The sequence below is a fragment of the Lithobates pipiens genome, unplaced genomic scaffold, assembly GCF_037356315.1.
Source record: "Lithobates pipiens isolate NorthernLeopardFrog02 unplaced genomic scaffold, aLitPip1_a1.2 Scaffold_8, whole genome shotgun sequence".
NCBI classification, from domain to species: Eukaryota; Metazoa; Chordata; class Amphibia; order Anura; family Ranidae; genus Lithobates; species Lithobates pipiens.
This window is the reverse complement of record NW_027507903.1, coordinates 581341324-581359709: the sequence shown is the minus strand read 5'-3', so window position 1 is coordinate 581359709 and position 18386 is coordinate 581341324. Positions and strand designations below refer to the sequence as shown.

Genomic DNA, 18386 nt, shown 5'->3' with positions numbered 1-18386 from the left:
GCCTCCAAGGAGGCGACAACTTTTTTCCTCCTTACCCGGTGTTCTGTGAAAACAGCCAACTCGTTGTGTACCGTAGTGTATAAGCTGCCGGTGTTCAGTGAAAATAACTCATCGAAATCTCCAATTATTGCTGCTGGAAAGTCACTGGAAGTGACGTGGTTGGAGATTTTGGCGAATAGGAGTTTTCGGCAGAACACCTGCACAAAAAGTTATTGTCTCCATTGGTTTCCTCATATTTAAAGGGGAACTTCAATCTCTTAATCAACATTTACTATTTTTAATCCTTATGCTGCTAGCATTAGTAAATAGATAGGAAGCCATATCATATGTACTTGTTTTAAACTTTTTTATCCATTTCTTCAGTTACTTTCTGGTTTCTGAGCCTAGGCAAATGATGTCATACATCCCAGGAGTCTTTAGAAGGAGGGGCGGGCTTTCTCTGTTAAGCACACCCTCCTGCCTGAATGCCTGAGGTAAGGGCAGATGGATACCAGGAAGAAAATGCTACATAAATCATCTGCCTTTACTCAAGAAGGCTATGGCCAGAAAGTGAGTGCTCAGAAAAATAAAGCATGGAAACATGGATGAGGGAGTTTGCTTTGAATACTAAAAATAGAGTTTCTGTTTTGTGGTGTTCAGATACAGTGTAGATCCGCTTTAAGAAAGGCTTGTTAAATCCATCTTGGTCATGCAGGACTCTGAAATTTTGTAGAAAAACAGAGGTGACAGAAGGTCCTCGGATCTACATACAACATACATACAACTTTCTGGCGGATAGTCACACTGCAGGATGTAAGGGGCTTCTGTACTAAGTAAGGCCGGGTCATTCACAGAATACAGTGTACACAGCTACCACACAGTAAATAGTGGAATTCTCGTAGACGTGGGCCACATAGTTGTCAGCATGGGGGTCCCAGAGGCAGCGGCTAACTATGGCGATGTCCTCCTGGGCCCTCTCCCCCATTGTCACCACGCATAGCATCTTGTATCGTGCGGGTAAGACCTTCTTCACCTGAGTTCTGACTTCCTCGCTGATCACTTTCACTAGGGAGGGGATCTTTGTGTGGTCATACTTCATTTCCCCGATCCTCTCTGGGAGGTAGCCCTCCAGAATTTGCTTGATAGATGACAATTGGACCTTCTCGGGGGGCCGAGAGGCGAATGATGGAGGCTGAGAGTGTAATAGAAACAAAAAAAAGTCAAACGTGACAAAATAACTTCAGAACTGGTTGAAAGCACAAGAACAATTGCTAATCACAATAAATCCTTCTTAAAACCAAAGGAATCTTCACATCTTACTTTCATCAAAAAATCCAAAACTGAATTATGCATAAAATATCTTTATCTCTCACACTCCATGGACATGTTGGTAGGTTCATTGGCTTCTGTCTAAATTGGCCCTAGTATGTGTATGTATGAAAGTTAGGGACATTAGATTGTAAGCTCCTTGAGGGCAGAGACCGAGAGACTGGTGTGAATGTACAATATATATCTATATATATCTATATATATATATAGAGTGCTGCATAAATTGATGGCGCTATATCAGTACCTGAAACAAATAAATCTTTCAAAGGAGACTTGGGACACCCAGTAGAAGACCTGGAGCATGTGTACTGGGTGCAGGGATCTGGCAATGCTCTTGCCCAAATCATCTTTGTACTTGGTTTCTTATACAGACTGGCCTTACCTGCACTTAGTCAGCCACAGAACTTGTAGGTTGGAATTTGTTGGGAGCTCCTTGAGGAAGTCACGTGATGAATGGCGGTATTATCCTTGCACATGCTCTAACCTGATTCACCTTTGGTTACAGTTTTATGTAGCACTTAACTAACTAAGCCACAGTAGAGGGGTAGCGCTTTTACCATTTATTATATAATATTTGAGATTATGTGTGAACACATTTAGGTGCACAGAAAACATACCCCTATTTTTGTTTACTTTAATCAGCACCTAGTAGTGCAGGGAGTCAGGCACTTTATACACAGAACATGTAGGTTGGAATTTGTTGGGAGCACTACCAATGTTACTTAAAGCGGGGTTCCACCCTAAAGTGGAACTTCCGCTCATCGAAACCCCCCCCCCCTCTGGTGTTACAGTTGGCACCTTTCAGGGGGAGGGGGGTACAGATACCTGTCTAAGACAGGTATTTGCACCCACTTCCGGGCATAGACTCCCACGGGAGTCTATGCCATTTCCTGATCCGCAGCGCTGTCTGCTGGGACACACACTGGACCCAGGGACAGTGTGGACCATTCCTAGTGCGCTAAAAGAAAAATGAAAGTGGATTGTGGGACTTTAAATGAGGCATGGATATGTATTTGAAATGGTCTGGGATACCTGAAATATTATTCATTGTCACTGTCCCATGCGGGAAAATATGTATACCCATAAGGAATTGCTAATCAATCCAATAAATTAAATACAAATACTGAATAGTAGGTATATATAATGTATCATAATATATAATACATGGATCATGCAACAAGAAGCATAATTAATTATAGTAATAATCATATTGACATATTTAATGTATATAATGGATAGACATAATTGGTACAAGCAATCACAATTAAACAAATTGAATGGACATACAGAACAGGTGAACATGGTTATCCTAATAAATATAACAATAAATTAATAAAAGAAATTCATGATTGTAGCAAACTTGGCTTGGCATCCCTGAGTATGGACTCTACGCGTTTCATGGCGATTTCAGCCAATCATCAGGAGTGGGATGCATCAAAAAATCGCTAAATAGAGAGATGAAATAAATGAGTAAATTGGTCGGTCACAGTCTCAAATGAAAAATTATTGCTTTCTAAAAGAGAGCAGGTGTTGAATGTGAATGCAAAGGTAATGCATTCACATTCAACACCTGCTCTCTTTTAGAAAGCAATAATTTTTCATTTGAGACTGTGACCGACCAATTTACTCATTTATTTCATCTCTCTATTTAGCGATTTTTTGATGCATCCCACTCCTGATGATTGGCTGAAATCGCCATGAAACGCGTAGAGTCCATACTCAGGGATGCCAAGCCAAGTTTTCTACAATCATGAATTTCTTTTATTAATTTATTGTTATATTTATTAGGATAACCATGTTCACCTGTTCTGTATGTCCATTCAATTTGTTTAATTGTGATTGCTTGTACCAATTATGTCTATCCATTATATACATTAAATATGTCAATATGATTATTACTATAATTAATTATGCTTCTTGTTGCATGATCCATGTATTATATATTATGATACATTATATATACCTACTATTCAGTATTTGTATTTAATTTATTGGATTGATTAGCAATTCCTTATGGGTATACAGATTTTCCCGCATGGGACAGTGACAATGAATAATATTTCAGGTATCCCAGACCATTTCAAATACATATCCATGCCTCATTTAAAGTCCCACAATCCACTTTCATTTTTCTTTTATCATTATAGGGATGGAGGCATGCTTATGTTGCATTGGGGTCCAAACAGGTCACGCGCTTTTTAGTATACATTCCTAGTGCGCTGCGTGACTTGCGCATGCACAGTAGGAAACCGAGAAGTGAAGCCACAATGCTTCACTTCCTGATTCCCTCACCTAGAATGGCGGCGACAGCAGCCGAGAGCCGATCGATCGGTCTCGGCTGCCGACATCGCTGGACCCTGGGACAGGTGAGTGTCCATTTAAAAGTCAACAGCTGTAGTATTTATATATATATATATATATATATATATATATATATATATATATATGTATATGTATATGCTGGCTTTTAATATTTTTTTTTGTAGGTGGAATCCCTCTTTAAGGCTGGGTTCAAACTTATGCAAATTGGATGCAGGTTTCTCCGCATCCAATTCGCATGACAGGAGACTGTGACCGGCTCTCGATGGAGACAGTTCACACATCCCCGGGAGCGGCCATGGTCCGCATTGGTAAAGAGCACTGTCCATCTTTTGCTCTGTTTCAGGTCCAAATTCAGGTAAAAATTCAAACCTGATTCGCCCCTGAAAAGGAGAACAGGGACGCACTGGACCCTCTGCTGTGAGCCGCGGCCACAGCTGGTGTGAACCCAGCCTAAGGGTACATTCACACTTGCAAAACCACCTGCACTGTTTTTACATGCGAAAAGCCCAGCAGGGATTTCCACGATTAGCTGTGAGAGGCAGCCTAACTGAAAGCAAGGGGAGGCTGCCGACTCCTGCAGCTGATTGTTCCCACTCACATATAATTGTTCATGCGGCAATCAGACTTCATCCATGGCTGATCACATATGTGATCGCTTATACCTTTTCATGTGACAAGACTGTAGAAATTACACTTTGCTACAATGTAAAGTAGTGAGTGTACAGCTTGTATAACAGTGTAAATTTGCTGTCCCCCTCAAAATAACTCAACACACAGCCATTAATGTCTAAACCGCTGACAACAACAGTGAGTACATGCCCAAGTTGAAATGTCCAAATTGGGCCCAATTAGCCATTTTCCCTCCTCTGTGTCATTTGACTCATTAGTATTACAAGGTCTCAGGTATGAATGGGGAGCAGATGTGTTAAATTTGGTGTTATCGCTCTCACTCTCTCATACTGGTCACTGGAAGTTCAACATGGCACCTCATGGCAAAGAACTCTCTGAGGATCTGAAAAAAAAGAGTTTTTGCTCTACATAAAGCTATAAGGCTATAGGCTATAAGAAGATTGTCAAGACCCTGAAACTGAGCTGCAGCATGGTGGCCAAGACCATACAGCTGTTTAACAGGACAGGTTCCACTCAGAACAGGCCTCACCATGGTCAACCAAAGAAGTTGATTGCACGTGCTCAGCATCATATCCAGAGGTTGTCTTTGGGAAATAGATGTATGAGTGCTGCCAGCATTGCTGCAGAGGTTGAAGGGGTTGGGGGATCAGCCTGTCAGTGCTCAGACCATATGCCCCACATTGCATCAAATTGGTCTGCATGGCTGTCATCCCAGAAGGAAGCCTCTTCTAAAGATGATGCACAAAGCCCAAAAACAGTTTGCTGAACACAAGCAGACTAAGGACAAGAATTACTGGAACCATGTCCTGTGATCTCATGAGACCAAGATAAACTTATTTGGTTTAGATGGTGTCAAGCTTGTGTGGCGGCAACCAGGTAAGGAGTACAAAGACAAGTGTATGTTGCCTACAGTCAAGTATGGTGGTGGGAGTGTCATGGTCTGGGGCTGCATGAGTGCTGCCAGCACTGGGGAGCTACAGTTCATGGAGGGAACCATGAATGCCAACATGTACTGTGACATACTGAAGCAGAGCATGATCCCCCCCCCTTCAGAGACTGGGCCACAGGGCAGTATTCCAACATGATAATGACCCCAAACACACCTCCAAGATGACCACTGCTTTGCTAAAGAAGCTGAGGGTAAAGGTGATGGACTGGCCAAGCATGTCTCCAGACCTAAACCCTATTGAGCATTTGTGAGGCATCCTCAAACAAAAGGTGTAAGAGCGCAAGGTCTCTAACATCCACCAGCTCCGTGATGTCGTCATGGAGGAGTGGAAGAGGACTCCAGTGGCAACCTGTGAAGTTCTGGTGACCTCCATGCCCAAGAGGGTTAATGGTGGCCACACAAAATATTGACACTTTGGGCCCAATTTGGACATTTTCACTTAGGGGTGTACTCACTTTTGTTGCCAGCGGTTTAGACATTAATGGCTGTGTGTTGAGTTATTTTGAGGAGACAGCAAATTTACACTGTTATACAAGCTGTACAATTACTACTTTACATTGTAGCAAACTGTAATTTCTTAAAAAAAAAAAAGATATAATAAAATATTTACACAAATGTGAGGGGTGTACTCACTTTTGTGAGATACTTTATATACATAAACGGAATCACTAGGGGGAGACACAACACCAGAGCAGAGATTTCCGTTGCATAAACAGAGTGATATCAGAAACCTTAATTACCGAGTATTAAATTGGCCGAAGACTTAATTGGTGATTACATCATGTGTGCATAATCCAACAACCTAAGGAAATCTTCTAACAGCTCCTCGAAACGTGTGAATGGAAGGGGATCCCAGGTCCCCAGGTTACCAACAATAGGGAGTGAGTTAGCCTAACACACTAATGCCTGGGTGACAAACTTAAAGGAAAAGTACAAATGAAAGCTCGTTTGGCAGTACGTCTCCTGTGGATCACAGGAGTTCAGTTCATTCTGTACTCCAGTGACCCGTTTTTCAGCAGACAGCGGGTTGAAGCCCATTGTCAGCTGACGGTACAAAGCCAGTCCAGGCTAGGGCAAGATCGCAAAAATATAGTTGCGATCCGCCCAGGACTCTGGACCGATACCTGGCTCAGAGCAGAGATCAGGTGACTGAATATTTTTTTCCAGCTCCATCTAGTGGCTATAATGTGGTATTTTTCTCATTTCATTTTTTCTGTTTCAAGAATAACATTCGACCTGGAGATAAAATAGTATAGTAACCTTCATTTTTGCCCCCATTTGCCCAGAACGCATGTATATGTAAAACATTTTTTTTCATAAATATGTCTATGGGGTCAATTCAATAAAGATTACCACATGTGGAAACACGGTCACGTGACTCATTTGCATAGATTATCACATGCGCTAAAAAGATGTCCAATTCACAAAAAAAAAAAAAAAAAAAGATCATGCAGTATTTAACGCAAAATGAAAAATGTGCTGGGGAATATCGCAAAAAACAAAAACAAAAAACATGCAGTAAGCTGTTAAGTCCGATTCACAAACAGAGCAGAAAGTAAAAAAAGATGCGATATTGATCACCAGGGTGCTGACGGTATCACATGACGTATTACTCAGGTGTGGGGGGTCCCCTAAAAGCTGGCTGTTAAGGAGCGGGCCGAGAAGCTAACCCCTTAGTGTTAACCCCTTCTCTGCCAGTGACATTTTTACAGTGATCAATGCATTTTTATAGCACTTTTCACTCTATAAATGCCAATGGTCCCAAAAATGTGTCAAAAAATTATCCACCGTGTCTGCCATAATGTCGCAGTCACAATAAAAATCACAGATTGCCACCATTACTAGTAAAAAAAAAAAGAATTATAATAAAAATGCCATAAATCTATCCCCTATTTTGTACACGCTATAACTTTTGCACAAACCAATCAATATACGCTTGAGATTTTTATTCTACCAAAAATATGTAGAAGAATACATATCAGCCTAAACTGAGGGAAAAAAAAAATGATATATATTTTTGGGGGATATTTATTATAGCAAAAATTTTAAAATATTGCTCTTTTTTTCAAAATTGTCGCTCTTGTTTTGTTTACAGCACAAAAAATAAAAACCCTAGAGGAGATCAATTACCAAAAAAAGAAAGCTCTATTTGTGGGGAAAAGGGATGTCAATTTTGTTTGGGTGCCAAGTTGCAGGACCGCGCAGTTAAAACGAAGCAGTGCCGAATCACAAAAATTGTTCTGGTCAGGAAGGGGGTAAAATCTTCCGGGGCTGAAGCGGTTAACAAGCTACCATGTGATAAATTACTGCATCACCGATATTTTACCACAGGAGCTATGGCAAATTCTTTATGAATTAAACATTTGTACAACTGTTTCCACATGCATTCTTTCAGTCGATTCAACGCTTAGTGTCCTCATTAGGGAGAGTTCCCTCTGCTTCCTATTGGGATGGTAAGCAATGAAAAATCTCTATTACAAAACACTTTTATTTCAGTAAACCAGGAAAGGGTTAGAACATCTGACAGGTTATTATTACTAATTGTGTCTTTCTGCCCCGGTGACAAATGCTCCCCACCATTTCTTATCCCGCTGACCCAGCAGGGTTACAGACAGCAATGAGAGTTGACACAACTATTTATATTTCCAAAATTTATCCAAAATTAAAAAAAAAAGGTTTTGGTTGAAGTTGGGGGTTAATGACTCCCATACCTCTCAACAGTCTCAGATTGTATTGACATTTTCAACCAAATCTTTGGGTCCCTATTGAACCTTTTACAATCTAACCAATGATAGGGAATGGGCTGGTGATATCATGGTGGTTCTACTCACCTGCGGCAATATAATTTCAGTCTTCTTTGCCACTTTCTGAGCCCTCCTCTCCTAAACAAAACATACAAGACTGATTAGCATGTACCCACATGTGTAGAAACCATGAAGTTATCAATATGGGAAACTACGGCAGGAGCTAAACTATAGCTCCTGTCCCTGATTTGGAGGGACTGTCACTGATTTGTAGGAACTGTCACTTATTTGGAGGAGCTGTCACTGATTTGGAGGGACTGCCCCTGATTTGGAGGGACTGCCCCTGATTTGGAGGGACTGTCACTGGTTTGGTGGGACTGCCCCTGATTTGGAGGAACTGCCCCTGATTTGGAGGGACTGTCCCTGATTTGGAGGGACTGTCCCTGATTTGAAGGGACTGTCCATGATTTGAAGGGACTGTCCCTGATTTGGAGCAATGTCCCTCTGTCCCGCATTCATCCTCATTTGTCCCTCATTTTGGTCTGATCTGTATAGATGTATATAAAATGCACTTTTTATCTATCAAAAAGTGTTTTCCCAAGTGTTCTTCCAGGACAGCCCTTGAGAGATGGAGCTCCTCCCATCGACACAGGAAACACATTGCCACAGTTCAAAAGGCGGTCCCTCAGGTCCCTGGTCAGTCATTTGTGTTTCCTCCGTCGGAGGAACATGTTGCCAGGAACCTGGAGGCCCCTCTCAGGGGCTGCCTGAGAACCTGCAAGCCTAAGGGACCGGGTCCTGGTTTATGGCTGCAGTTTGGGTCCATACCTTTTTTCTTTGGCTCGGGTACCGTCCAGCTGAACCGGAGCAGACCCGTTACCCTCCTCCTTCCAGTGCCGAGGTGGCCAGGGGCAGAATGACGCCGGTTTCCCCCAGGAGTGGTGAGTGGAACCTTCCATCTTCCCTCCTCGTTGCAGGGGGTAGGAGACGCCGAGCGTTCACTTCCGGCGGAACCGCGTCATCTCTGTGTGCCGAGACTTCCGGTTCCGGGTCTCTAGGGTACAAGGGGGAGAGGGAGAGCCAGCGCTGTGCCTGTAAAGCCCGACCAGCGTCCAGCAATACCGGACTAGCGGCGGGATCCGGAGCGCCAGAGGGGGACTATGGAGACTATTCCCCAGGACACTCCGGCGGAGACAGGCACCAGCCAATCCCAGGTAGGCTGCCGGGCATGCTATTACTCTGGTGGAGCGGTGGTGTTTGTAGGATGGGTTCTGTAGTGCCCCACGGTGGTGGTTACTCACAGTCTAGGTTGTGTGCAGTTAGTGGTGATTCTAAGGAGGGACAGGGGGCTGGCGCTAAAAATCCTTTGTCTTCTTATTTTCAGGTTAAAGAGATACCAAAGGAAGACAAGGCAGGCCGCAAAAAGTGCCCTAATTGTGGGAATAGGTTGTCCTCTGGCTCTAACAAAGCCCTATGCAAGCAATGCATTACAAACCTGCTTAAATCTGAGACAGATTCCCCTTTGGCAAAATTTTTGGGCTCCTTTAAAGAGGAAATGGCGTCGACCTTTAAGTCCCTCCGAGAGTTAATCACTGACGTGGGGTCAGCTGCGGCTGCCTCCACGAGTAAAACAACTGCAGTCTCCTCCTCACCATGCTTTACAACACCCAGCTCAGGGGAGCCCCGTATGTTCAGGGAGCCTAGCCCCACGTTGATTAGCCCCGATTCCTCTGACACTGATTCCGATCAGGAAGAGGATCAAGCAACATCCAAAGCCTCAAAGTATAGATTGTCTCTTGAGGAAGTAGATGAGCTAATGGGGGCTATCTATGACACGCTGGAAATTGAGGAGGAAGAAACTCAGTTATCCAGACATGATATGATGTATGAGGCTCTGGGAAAAAAGAAAGCAAGGGTTTTCCCTATACACAAGGTGCTTTCTGACCTTGTCCTTAAGGAGTGGTCGGAACCAGATAAAAAGGTTTTCTTTCCTAAATCCCTTAAGAGAAGGTTCCCTTTTGATGAGAGCCCAGAGGCGGTCTGGAATAAAAATCCTAAACTAGACGCCCCTTTGTCCAAAATCTCAAAACAAGCTGATCTGGCCTTTGAGGATATGGGCCATCTGAAAGATCCCATGGACAGGAGAACAGACATTGTCTTAAAGAGGGCCTGGGATGCCTCTATGGCAGGCTTAAAACCAGCTCTAGCCACTTCTTGTGTAGCTAGAAACCTGGAGTTCTGGTTATCACAACTACAGGAACATTTAAAAGCAGGCACTCCTAGGGGAGAGCTTCTGAAATCCTTCCCTATGCTTTTTAAGGCCACCAGTTTCATCTCTGACGCCTCCACGGACTCCGTAAAATTTACGGCCAAGTCAGCAGCACTTTCAGTGGCAGCTAGGAGGTCAATATGGATGAAAACTTGGGGGGGAGACACGGCGTCTAAAACCCGCCTGTGCAGCGTCCCTTTTACAGGAGACTTAGTCTTCGGGCCTGAATTAGACTCCGCCTTAGAAAGGACGGCGGATAAAAAGAAAACCTTTCCCGCAAAAAAGAAAAATTTTCAAAGAAAATTTTTTCATCCCTTTAAGGAACCCTCTAAATCAGAGAAGAGTTCAACCCTCAAAAAAACATTGGTCGGGACATAAAGGGAAAGGAAAAGGGGGCATACTGTTTAGCCGCCCCAATCAGGATCCCAAACCCCAGTGACGTCAGGGTTCCTGTGGGAGGAAGATTAAGCAAATTTCTTCCACAATGGGAAGAGACAACCTCGAACGAGTTTGTCTTAAACATAATAAGGGGTCATGCGCTGGAATTCCACAGCAGCCCTCCTTCCAAATTTCTGGTGACAAAGCTTCCAAGTCACTCAGAAAAGGCCAGGGCCTTACCTTTACTGATAGGGGAAATGGTGGATCAAGAGGTATTGACACCAGTCCCTATTCAGGAACAAGGAGACGGTTTTTACTCGCACATTTTTGTGGTAAAAAAGCCGTCAGGGAGATTCAGGCTAATTATGAACCTCCGACCATTGAATCGCTCCATCCGTTACAAGAGATTCCGGATGGAGTCCATTTATTCCATAAAGAATCTCCTGCAGAAAGAGATATTTATGGCGACCCTGGATCTAAGGGATGCTTATCTGCATATTCCAATAAGGGAGGAATGCCAGAAATTCCTTCGGATGGCAGTGCAGATAGACACAAAGGTTTACCACTTTCAGTGCAGAGCGCTCCCCTTCGGTTTGTCATCCTCCCCAAGAATCTTTACCAAGGTTCTCGGAGAGGCTTTAGTTCCACTGAGGCTTCAATCAGTCTCAATTATCCCCTATCTAGACGATCTGCTCCTAACAGCACACTCAGAGAGTCGTCTTTCTCAGGATCTGGAATTGACTCAACTCAACCTGAGTTGATTAGGGTGGATTGTCAGTCAGGAGAAATCCAAGACAACCCCAACACAGGAGATCCTGTATCTGGGTTACTGGATCAAGTCTGTAGATCAGAAAATTATACTGCCGGAAGGAAAGATTTTGAATCTGTGGCAGAGAATATCTTTTCTTCAATGCAGCCCCAAATGTACGGTGAGGGAAGTAATGTCGGTCTTAGGTCTTATGACGGCAGCCATTCCAGCCGTACAATGGGCCAGGTTCCACCAGAGAGACCTTCAGGGATTTCTGCTGGAACAATTAAAGGGCAGAGATCTGGAGGAGGAGGTATCGATCCCCTCAAAGATATAACGCTCCCTCTGGTGGTGGAAGGACAGGGAGAACCTAAACAAAGGGGTTCATTGGGTCCTTCCTATCACTTCAACACTAACAACGGATGCGAGCAGTTGGGGCTGGGGAGCCCACCTCGGCTCAAACTGGGTCCAGGACAAGTGGACCCCGGAAGAGAAATGTTTCTCTTCCAATTGGAAAGAGCTAACAGCAATCCTGAGAGCTGTTCTAGCTTTTCACCCCACAATACAGGGTCACCATCTACAGGTCCGTTCAGACAATACGACGGCTGTAGCATACATAAACAAACAAGGAGGTACCAAAAGTCCTCGTTTGATGTTGGTAGCCAGACGCATTTTCCAGTGGGCAGAAGCCAATCTGGAATCTATTTCTGCAGTTCACCTGAAAGGGGAACTGAACAACACGGCGGACTTCTTGAGTCGACAAAAGATTTCGAACCAAGAATGGTCCTTACACCCAGAGGCATTCAATCTCATAACAACTCACTGGGGAAAACCAGAGGTAGACCTTTTTGCGAACAAAAAGAATGCAAAAGTTCCAAATTTTTTCTCGCTAAACCCAGGAGATCAGCCCCTGGCTGTAGATGCCTTGCAAACTCCATGGACTTTCAGTCTGGCGTATGCATTTCCCCCTCTTCATCTCATTCCGAGGGTCCTAGCAAGATTCCTCAAGGAGAAAACCTGTTTGATTCTAGTAGCACCTTTTTGGCCCAGGAGACCATGGTTCACAACGTTGCTACAATTGACAGATTGTCCGCCTCTAAGGCTTCCCTACAGACAGGACCTCCTGTCGCAGGGACCTCTTTACCATCCACAGGTCGCCACACTGAAGCTTTCAGCGTGGTTACTGAGGAGGAAATCTTAAGGAGTAAGGGCCTGTCAGATGAGGTAATTGCGACCTTACTACAGAGTCGCAAACCAGTCACGAGGGCTATTTACAAATAAGTCTGGAAAAAATTTAATAGCTGGCTGAATAGCCGTGACATAAATACGGCTAATATTCTACAGTTTTTATAGGAAGGCGTAAACAAGGGTTTAACCCTAAGTACTATTAAGGTACAGATAGCTGCCTTAAGTGTGTACCTAGATGAACGCTTACAGGAAAATCCTTTTGTCGCTAGATTCTGTAAGGCAGTCGCTAGACGCAAGCCAGTCAGAATCACCAAAGTCCCATCCTGGGATTTAGCAGTTGTACTAAAAGCTTTCTTGGGGTCACCCTTTGAGCCTATCTCAGAGGCCTCCTTAAGGCTTATTACATTTAAGACAGTACTCCTGGTGGCAATCACTTCAGCCCGTAGGGTCAGTGAAATCTAAGCCCTTTCCATCAGGGAACCTTTTCTACAGATCCTAGAAGACAGAGTCATACTAAAGACAGACCCTGGGTTCTTACCAAAGGTAGCATCTAGCTTCCATAGGTCCCAAGATATTGTCCTCCCTTCATTTTGTCAAAATGCAGCAAATGAGAAAGAGGAACGTTTTCATTTATTGGATGTGAGGAGGTGTATTCTAGAATACCTTAAAGTAACAAATCCATTCAGAATCTCAGACTCCCTTTTTGTCCTTTTTTCCGGACAGCGTAGGGGACAGAAAGCTTCAAAAGTAACCATAGCTAGATGGATTAGGCTAGCTATAGCAGAGGGGTATAAGGCCTTGAATAGAGATCCTCCTGAGGGTGTTAAAGCTCACTCCACAAGAGCGTTGTCTGCATCCTGGGCAGAAAGAGCTGGTGCCACCCCGGAGCAGGTATGTAAAGCAGCCACATGGTCAAGCTTTTCCACCTTTACAAGGCATTACCGACTGGACTTAATGTCTAGTCAGGATCAGGCCTTTGGGAGGAAAGTCCTCCAGGCCGTGGTCCCCCCCTAATCTGGTAAGTACTTGGGGATCCTCTCAAGGGCTGTCCTGGAAGAACACTTGGGAAAACTGGAGTTAGTACTTACCGGTAACTCCTTTTCCGGTGGTCTTCCAGGACAGCACGATCCCACCCTTTATTTGATTATAGTGATGTACTAATGTTATTACCTGTTATGGTTTATATGTTTTTCAGTTCCATCCTTCGGTTCTTGGTGAATGACTGACCAGGGACCTGAGGGACCGCCTTTTGAACTGTGGCAATGTGTTTCCTGTGTCGATGGGAGGAGCTCCATCTCTCAAGGGCTGTCCTGGAAGACCACCGGAAAAGGAGTTACCGGTAAGTACTAACTCCAGTTTTCCAGAGCTAAACCGTTCATCTGATTTCTAAATTGCTGCATTTGTAAATTCCAAATGCCAATATAAAGGAATAGTCATGGTAAAAAAAACACTTGTGTGTTAAACCAATCTTGTTTTTTGTACAATTCTCATTTTAAGGGGGGCGTGACAGGAGGTGTGTCCTATGCCTTCATAATTTTGCTGATAGGTGTCCCTATTTCCATCTCAAAAAGTTGGGAGGTATGCAAAACCACTCCAAAGCTTGAGGTTTCATTCACACTGAACACGGGTTTGAAATTGTGTGAGTTCAGCTGAACTCGCACGATTTCAAACCCGCATTTCAGTGCGAATTTGGGGGGGCGATTTGAAAGACATCTGTATGGGTTCATGCAAAGATGTCTATTGAAATTGCCCCCGAAGTCGCCAAAAGTAGTGCAGGAATTACTTTTGGAAATTGGTGTGGCGCCACAAAGTCGGCGTTGCTCTGATTGAGACAATAGGCTGCGAATTGGCATGTGATTTGACATGTCATTGGGGCTCAAGCTGAGTCAGACCTACAGGTTTCCAATGAACATTTGCTGAGAAGATCGAACACTGCTGATTGGAGACCTGTAGGTTTGACGTGTCACAGTAGACATGTCAGACCACTGCAGAGAGACCACTGCTTCTACACAGAGCTTAGTGGCTATCTCTGCAGCATACAGAAAAAAAGGAAACAAACAAATCTAAAGATGTCCATAGATTACTTTTTTTTCTGTATGCTGAATAAAAACATTTAAAAAGGATTTTTAGGTCTGAAACTTCAATTGGATGTCACCAGACATTACCAGGACCACAATGTACACTCTCTACTATCTTATTCATTTTAGGTACACTTTCCATGAGATGCATCCAATCAAGCAAAGGTTATGATAATTTGGCTCCCTAGGGGATAACTAGAAAGAAGAGATTATAAGTGCTTCTAAACACTGGAAAAGCTCATTAATGTCTATAAAGATTTTCTGACATGTCGGAGATTCTCAGTGACTGATCACCATAGTTCCCTTTTCTGCACAAAAAAAAAAAAAAAATATTTACAGCAAATGCAAAAGCATTTTTAAAGTGACACTAAACAATCCATGCACCAGTGTTAATTTCATCACCGAAAAAAAAAAAAATGCAAATTAAGTAAATTGACGAAAACTATGACGAAAATGAATTCCAATTTCGGTCAACGAACGAAAACGGATCGAAAATGTGAGGGAGGGATGTTTACCTGGCTGAAATTCTGCTTTCCTCTGAGTTAGGCCCCTTTCACACTGAGGCGTTTTTCAGGGGCTACAGTGCTAAAGGGCGTCCACACTGGAACGGTGCGCTAGCAGGACAGTAAAAAAAGTCCTGCTAGCAGCATCTTTGGAGTGGTGAAGAAGTGCTCCTAAACCGCTCCTACCCATTGAATTCAATGGGGCAGTGGGGCTATATATATATATATATATATATATATATATATATTTTTTTTAACCCCTTTTCGGCCGCTAGCGGGGGTTAAAACCACTAAAACGACGGTAAAGCGGCGTTCGTTTTAACCGACGCCCGCACCGCCCCAGTGTAAAAGGGGCCTTAAAGCCCCAGCTCCCTGACTCTATCGGCAAGCTGTATTGGCTGAGAGGTGCAGGCTCCCATCAATCCTCTCCCTTTCCTATGCAGTTCCACACATTTCACTCATTTATACTATCTCTTTGGCACCCTCTGTTGGCCCTTTCTATATCAGCAACACAATTCCATCCCCTGCCTATAATAATAGCACAATAAAGTTTAAACATGTATTGCCCTACTACATAAGAATAAATAGGGGCATAAGCGTGTGCAGCCTATTGCATTAGATTGTGCACCCCAAAGCTCAAGTGTGTATGTGTGTGTGTGCGTGTGTATGTATATACAGTACATATACATTATATGCATAGCTCCCAACTGTCCTGGATTTGGAGCAATGTCCCTCTGTCCCTCTTTCCTCCTCATTTATCCCTCATTTTGGTCTGATCTATATAGTTGTATATAAAATGCACTTTTTATCTATCAAAAAATGTTTTCCAGTGCTAAACGTTTCATCTGATTTCTAAATTGCTGTATTTGTAAATTCTAAAAGCCAATATAAGGGAATAACAATGGTAAAAAAATGGGATTTTTATATACAGCTTACCTGTAAAATCCTTTTCTTGAGAGTACATCACGGGACACAGGAGCATCATTACATAGTGGGTTATATAGGCACCTCTGGTGATTGGACACTAGTTGACCCCAATTAAGGAGAATTCCTCCCCTATATAACCCCTCCCATATGGGAGGCACCTCACTTTTGTAGCAAAGCAATAAGAAACCACGTAAAACCCAAGAGGGGCGGGAGCCCTGTGTCCCGTGATGTACTCTCAAGAAAAGGATTTTACAGGTAAGCTGTATATAAAAATCCCATTTTCTTGATCATACATCACGGGACACAGGAGCTTCATTACATAGTGGGATGTCCCATAGCAATGCTCAGATTGAGGGGAGGGAGACACAGATCATAATTATAGACCGCCAGGGACCGGAGGACCTAAACCCGAAGGCGATATCCTCTTGCCCTCTGACATCCACCTGATAGAATCTGGTGAATGTGTGGACTTATGACCAAGTCGCAGCCTTACAGATCTGAGCCAGGGAGGCCTGGTGATGCACTGCCCAAGAAGCACTTACAGCCCTAGTAGAGTGCGCTTTCACTTGAAAAGGAGGAATCTTCCCCTTTACACTATAGGCCTGAGAAATAACCTGTCTAATCCACCTTAAGAGAGTGGATTTTGACGCCGCCTGGCCCTTCCTAGGGCCTTCCGGCAAAATAAACAAGCAATCAGTTTTCCTTATCTGAGCAGTTGCTTGAAGATAAATACTGATTGCTCTAACCACATCCAAAGTGTGCAAAGATTCTTCTTCTGCGGACTGTGGGTCCGGAAAAAAGGATGGTAGGATTACGTCCTGATTCAAATGGAATCCCGAAACCACCTTAGGTAGAAAGGACCTGTTGGGACGCATGACCACCCGGTCCTTATGAATAATTAGATACGGCTCCTTGCTGGAAAGAGCTGCTAGCTCTGATACTCTTCTAGCCGTAGATATGGCTACCAAGAAAACCAATTTTTTAGTCAGGAGAACTAATGAAGCCAGATGCAAAGGTTCAAATGGTTGCCCCTGCAAAGCCGAGAGAACCAAATTCAGATCCCATGGGCATACCGGAGGTTTGACTGGCGGTCTTATCCGCATGGCCCCCTGGATAAAAGCCCGCACCAGGGAATGCGATGCAAGTGGCTTTTGAAAAAACACTGACAGGGCTGAAATCTGCACCTTGATAGTGCTTATGGCCAAATTCATTTCTAGGCCTGACTGGAGAAAGGCCAAGATCCTGCTAATGACATACTTTCTAGGATGCCATTTCCTGAGTTCACACCAGGAAACATATGCCCTCCAGATTTTGTAATAAATAAGCCTGGAGGCTGGATTTCTGCCATTGACCAGAGTAGAAAGGACTGGCCCCGAAAGGCCACGGTCTCTCAGAATGTGGGTCTCAGCAGCCAAACCGTCAAATTCAGACTGTGTAAAGCAGGATGGTAGATTGGACCCTGTGAGAGCAGGTCTGGCTGGAGAGGGAGGATCCATGGCCTGCCTACTGCCAACTTCATGATCTCCGCGTACCATGGTCGCCTGGGCCAAGCCGGGGCCACCAAAAGGACCGACTTTGTCTCCCTCTTGACTCTTCCCAGGAACCGCGACAGAAGCGGGCTCGGGGAGAAGGCATAGATCAGATTGTACTTATCCAAGGGAACTGTCAGAGCATCTGACCCCTGAGCAAGTGTATCTCTTGTCCTTGACACAAAAATTGTCCAGTTTCCTGTTGAACCTGGATGCAAACAGATCTATGTCTGGAGTACCCCATCTGTGACATATGTTCTGAAACACGTCGGGGTGCAGAGCCCATTCTCCTGGGCACAACTGCTGGCGGCTCAGAAAATCCGCCTGCCAATTTTCCACTCCTGGAATGAAGACTGCAGAAAGACATGGAACATGCTTTTCTGCCCAGACAAGTATGCGATTCACCTTTTTGGGCCACCAGACTCCTGGTACCGCCCTGGTGATTGATATAAGCCACTGCTGTGGCATTGTTGGACTGAACCCGAACCGGGAGACCTCGTAGTCTGTAAGACCACTTTATGAGAGCCATATAAACTGCCCGGATCTCCAAGATATTTATGGGCAATAGCTTCTCGATCGCAGACCATTTCCCCTGCGAGCACATCTCCCCCAATACTGCTCCCCAGCCTGTCAGGCTGGCATCTGTTGTGATAATCTTCCATGGAAGAGGAAGAAAAGTTTTGCCTTTCAGCAAATTCTTGGTTTGTAACCACCAGACGAGACTCTTGCATGTCCCTGGGGATAGACGCATAGGAAGATCCAAGTCTTGGGGCTTCCTGTTCCAAGCCGCAAGGATGCATCTTTGCAGAGGCC

The 18386-nt window shown here is 44.1% G+C and overlaps 1 protein-coding gene across 2 annotated transcripts in view; it reads right to left on the bottom strand.

Annotated features, from left to right (window-relative positions):
- Window positions 1-261: 261 nt before the first annotated feature.
- LOC143961111 (dynein light chain Tctex-type protein 2B-like) overlaps window positions 262-18386 on the bottom strand; it is a 62051-nt gene continuing 43926 nt past the window's right edge. For both annotated transcript variants that reach the window (XM_077470280.1, XM_077470281.1), the window contains 2 exons: window positions 8041-8091; window positions 262-1171 (listed from right to left, as the gene is read on the bottom strand). In XM_077470280.1, coding sequence (XP_077326406.1) covers window positions 824-1171; window positions 8041-8091 — 399 coding nt within the window. In that variant the 3' untranslated portion in view covers window positions 262-823. The remainder of the gene's footprint in view (window positions 1172-8040; window positions 8092-18386) is intronic.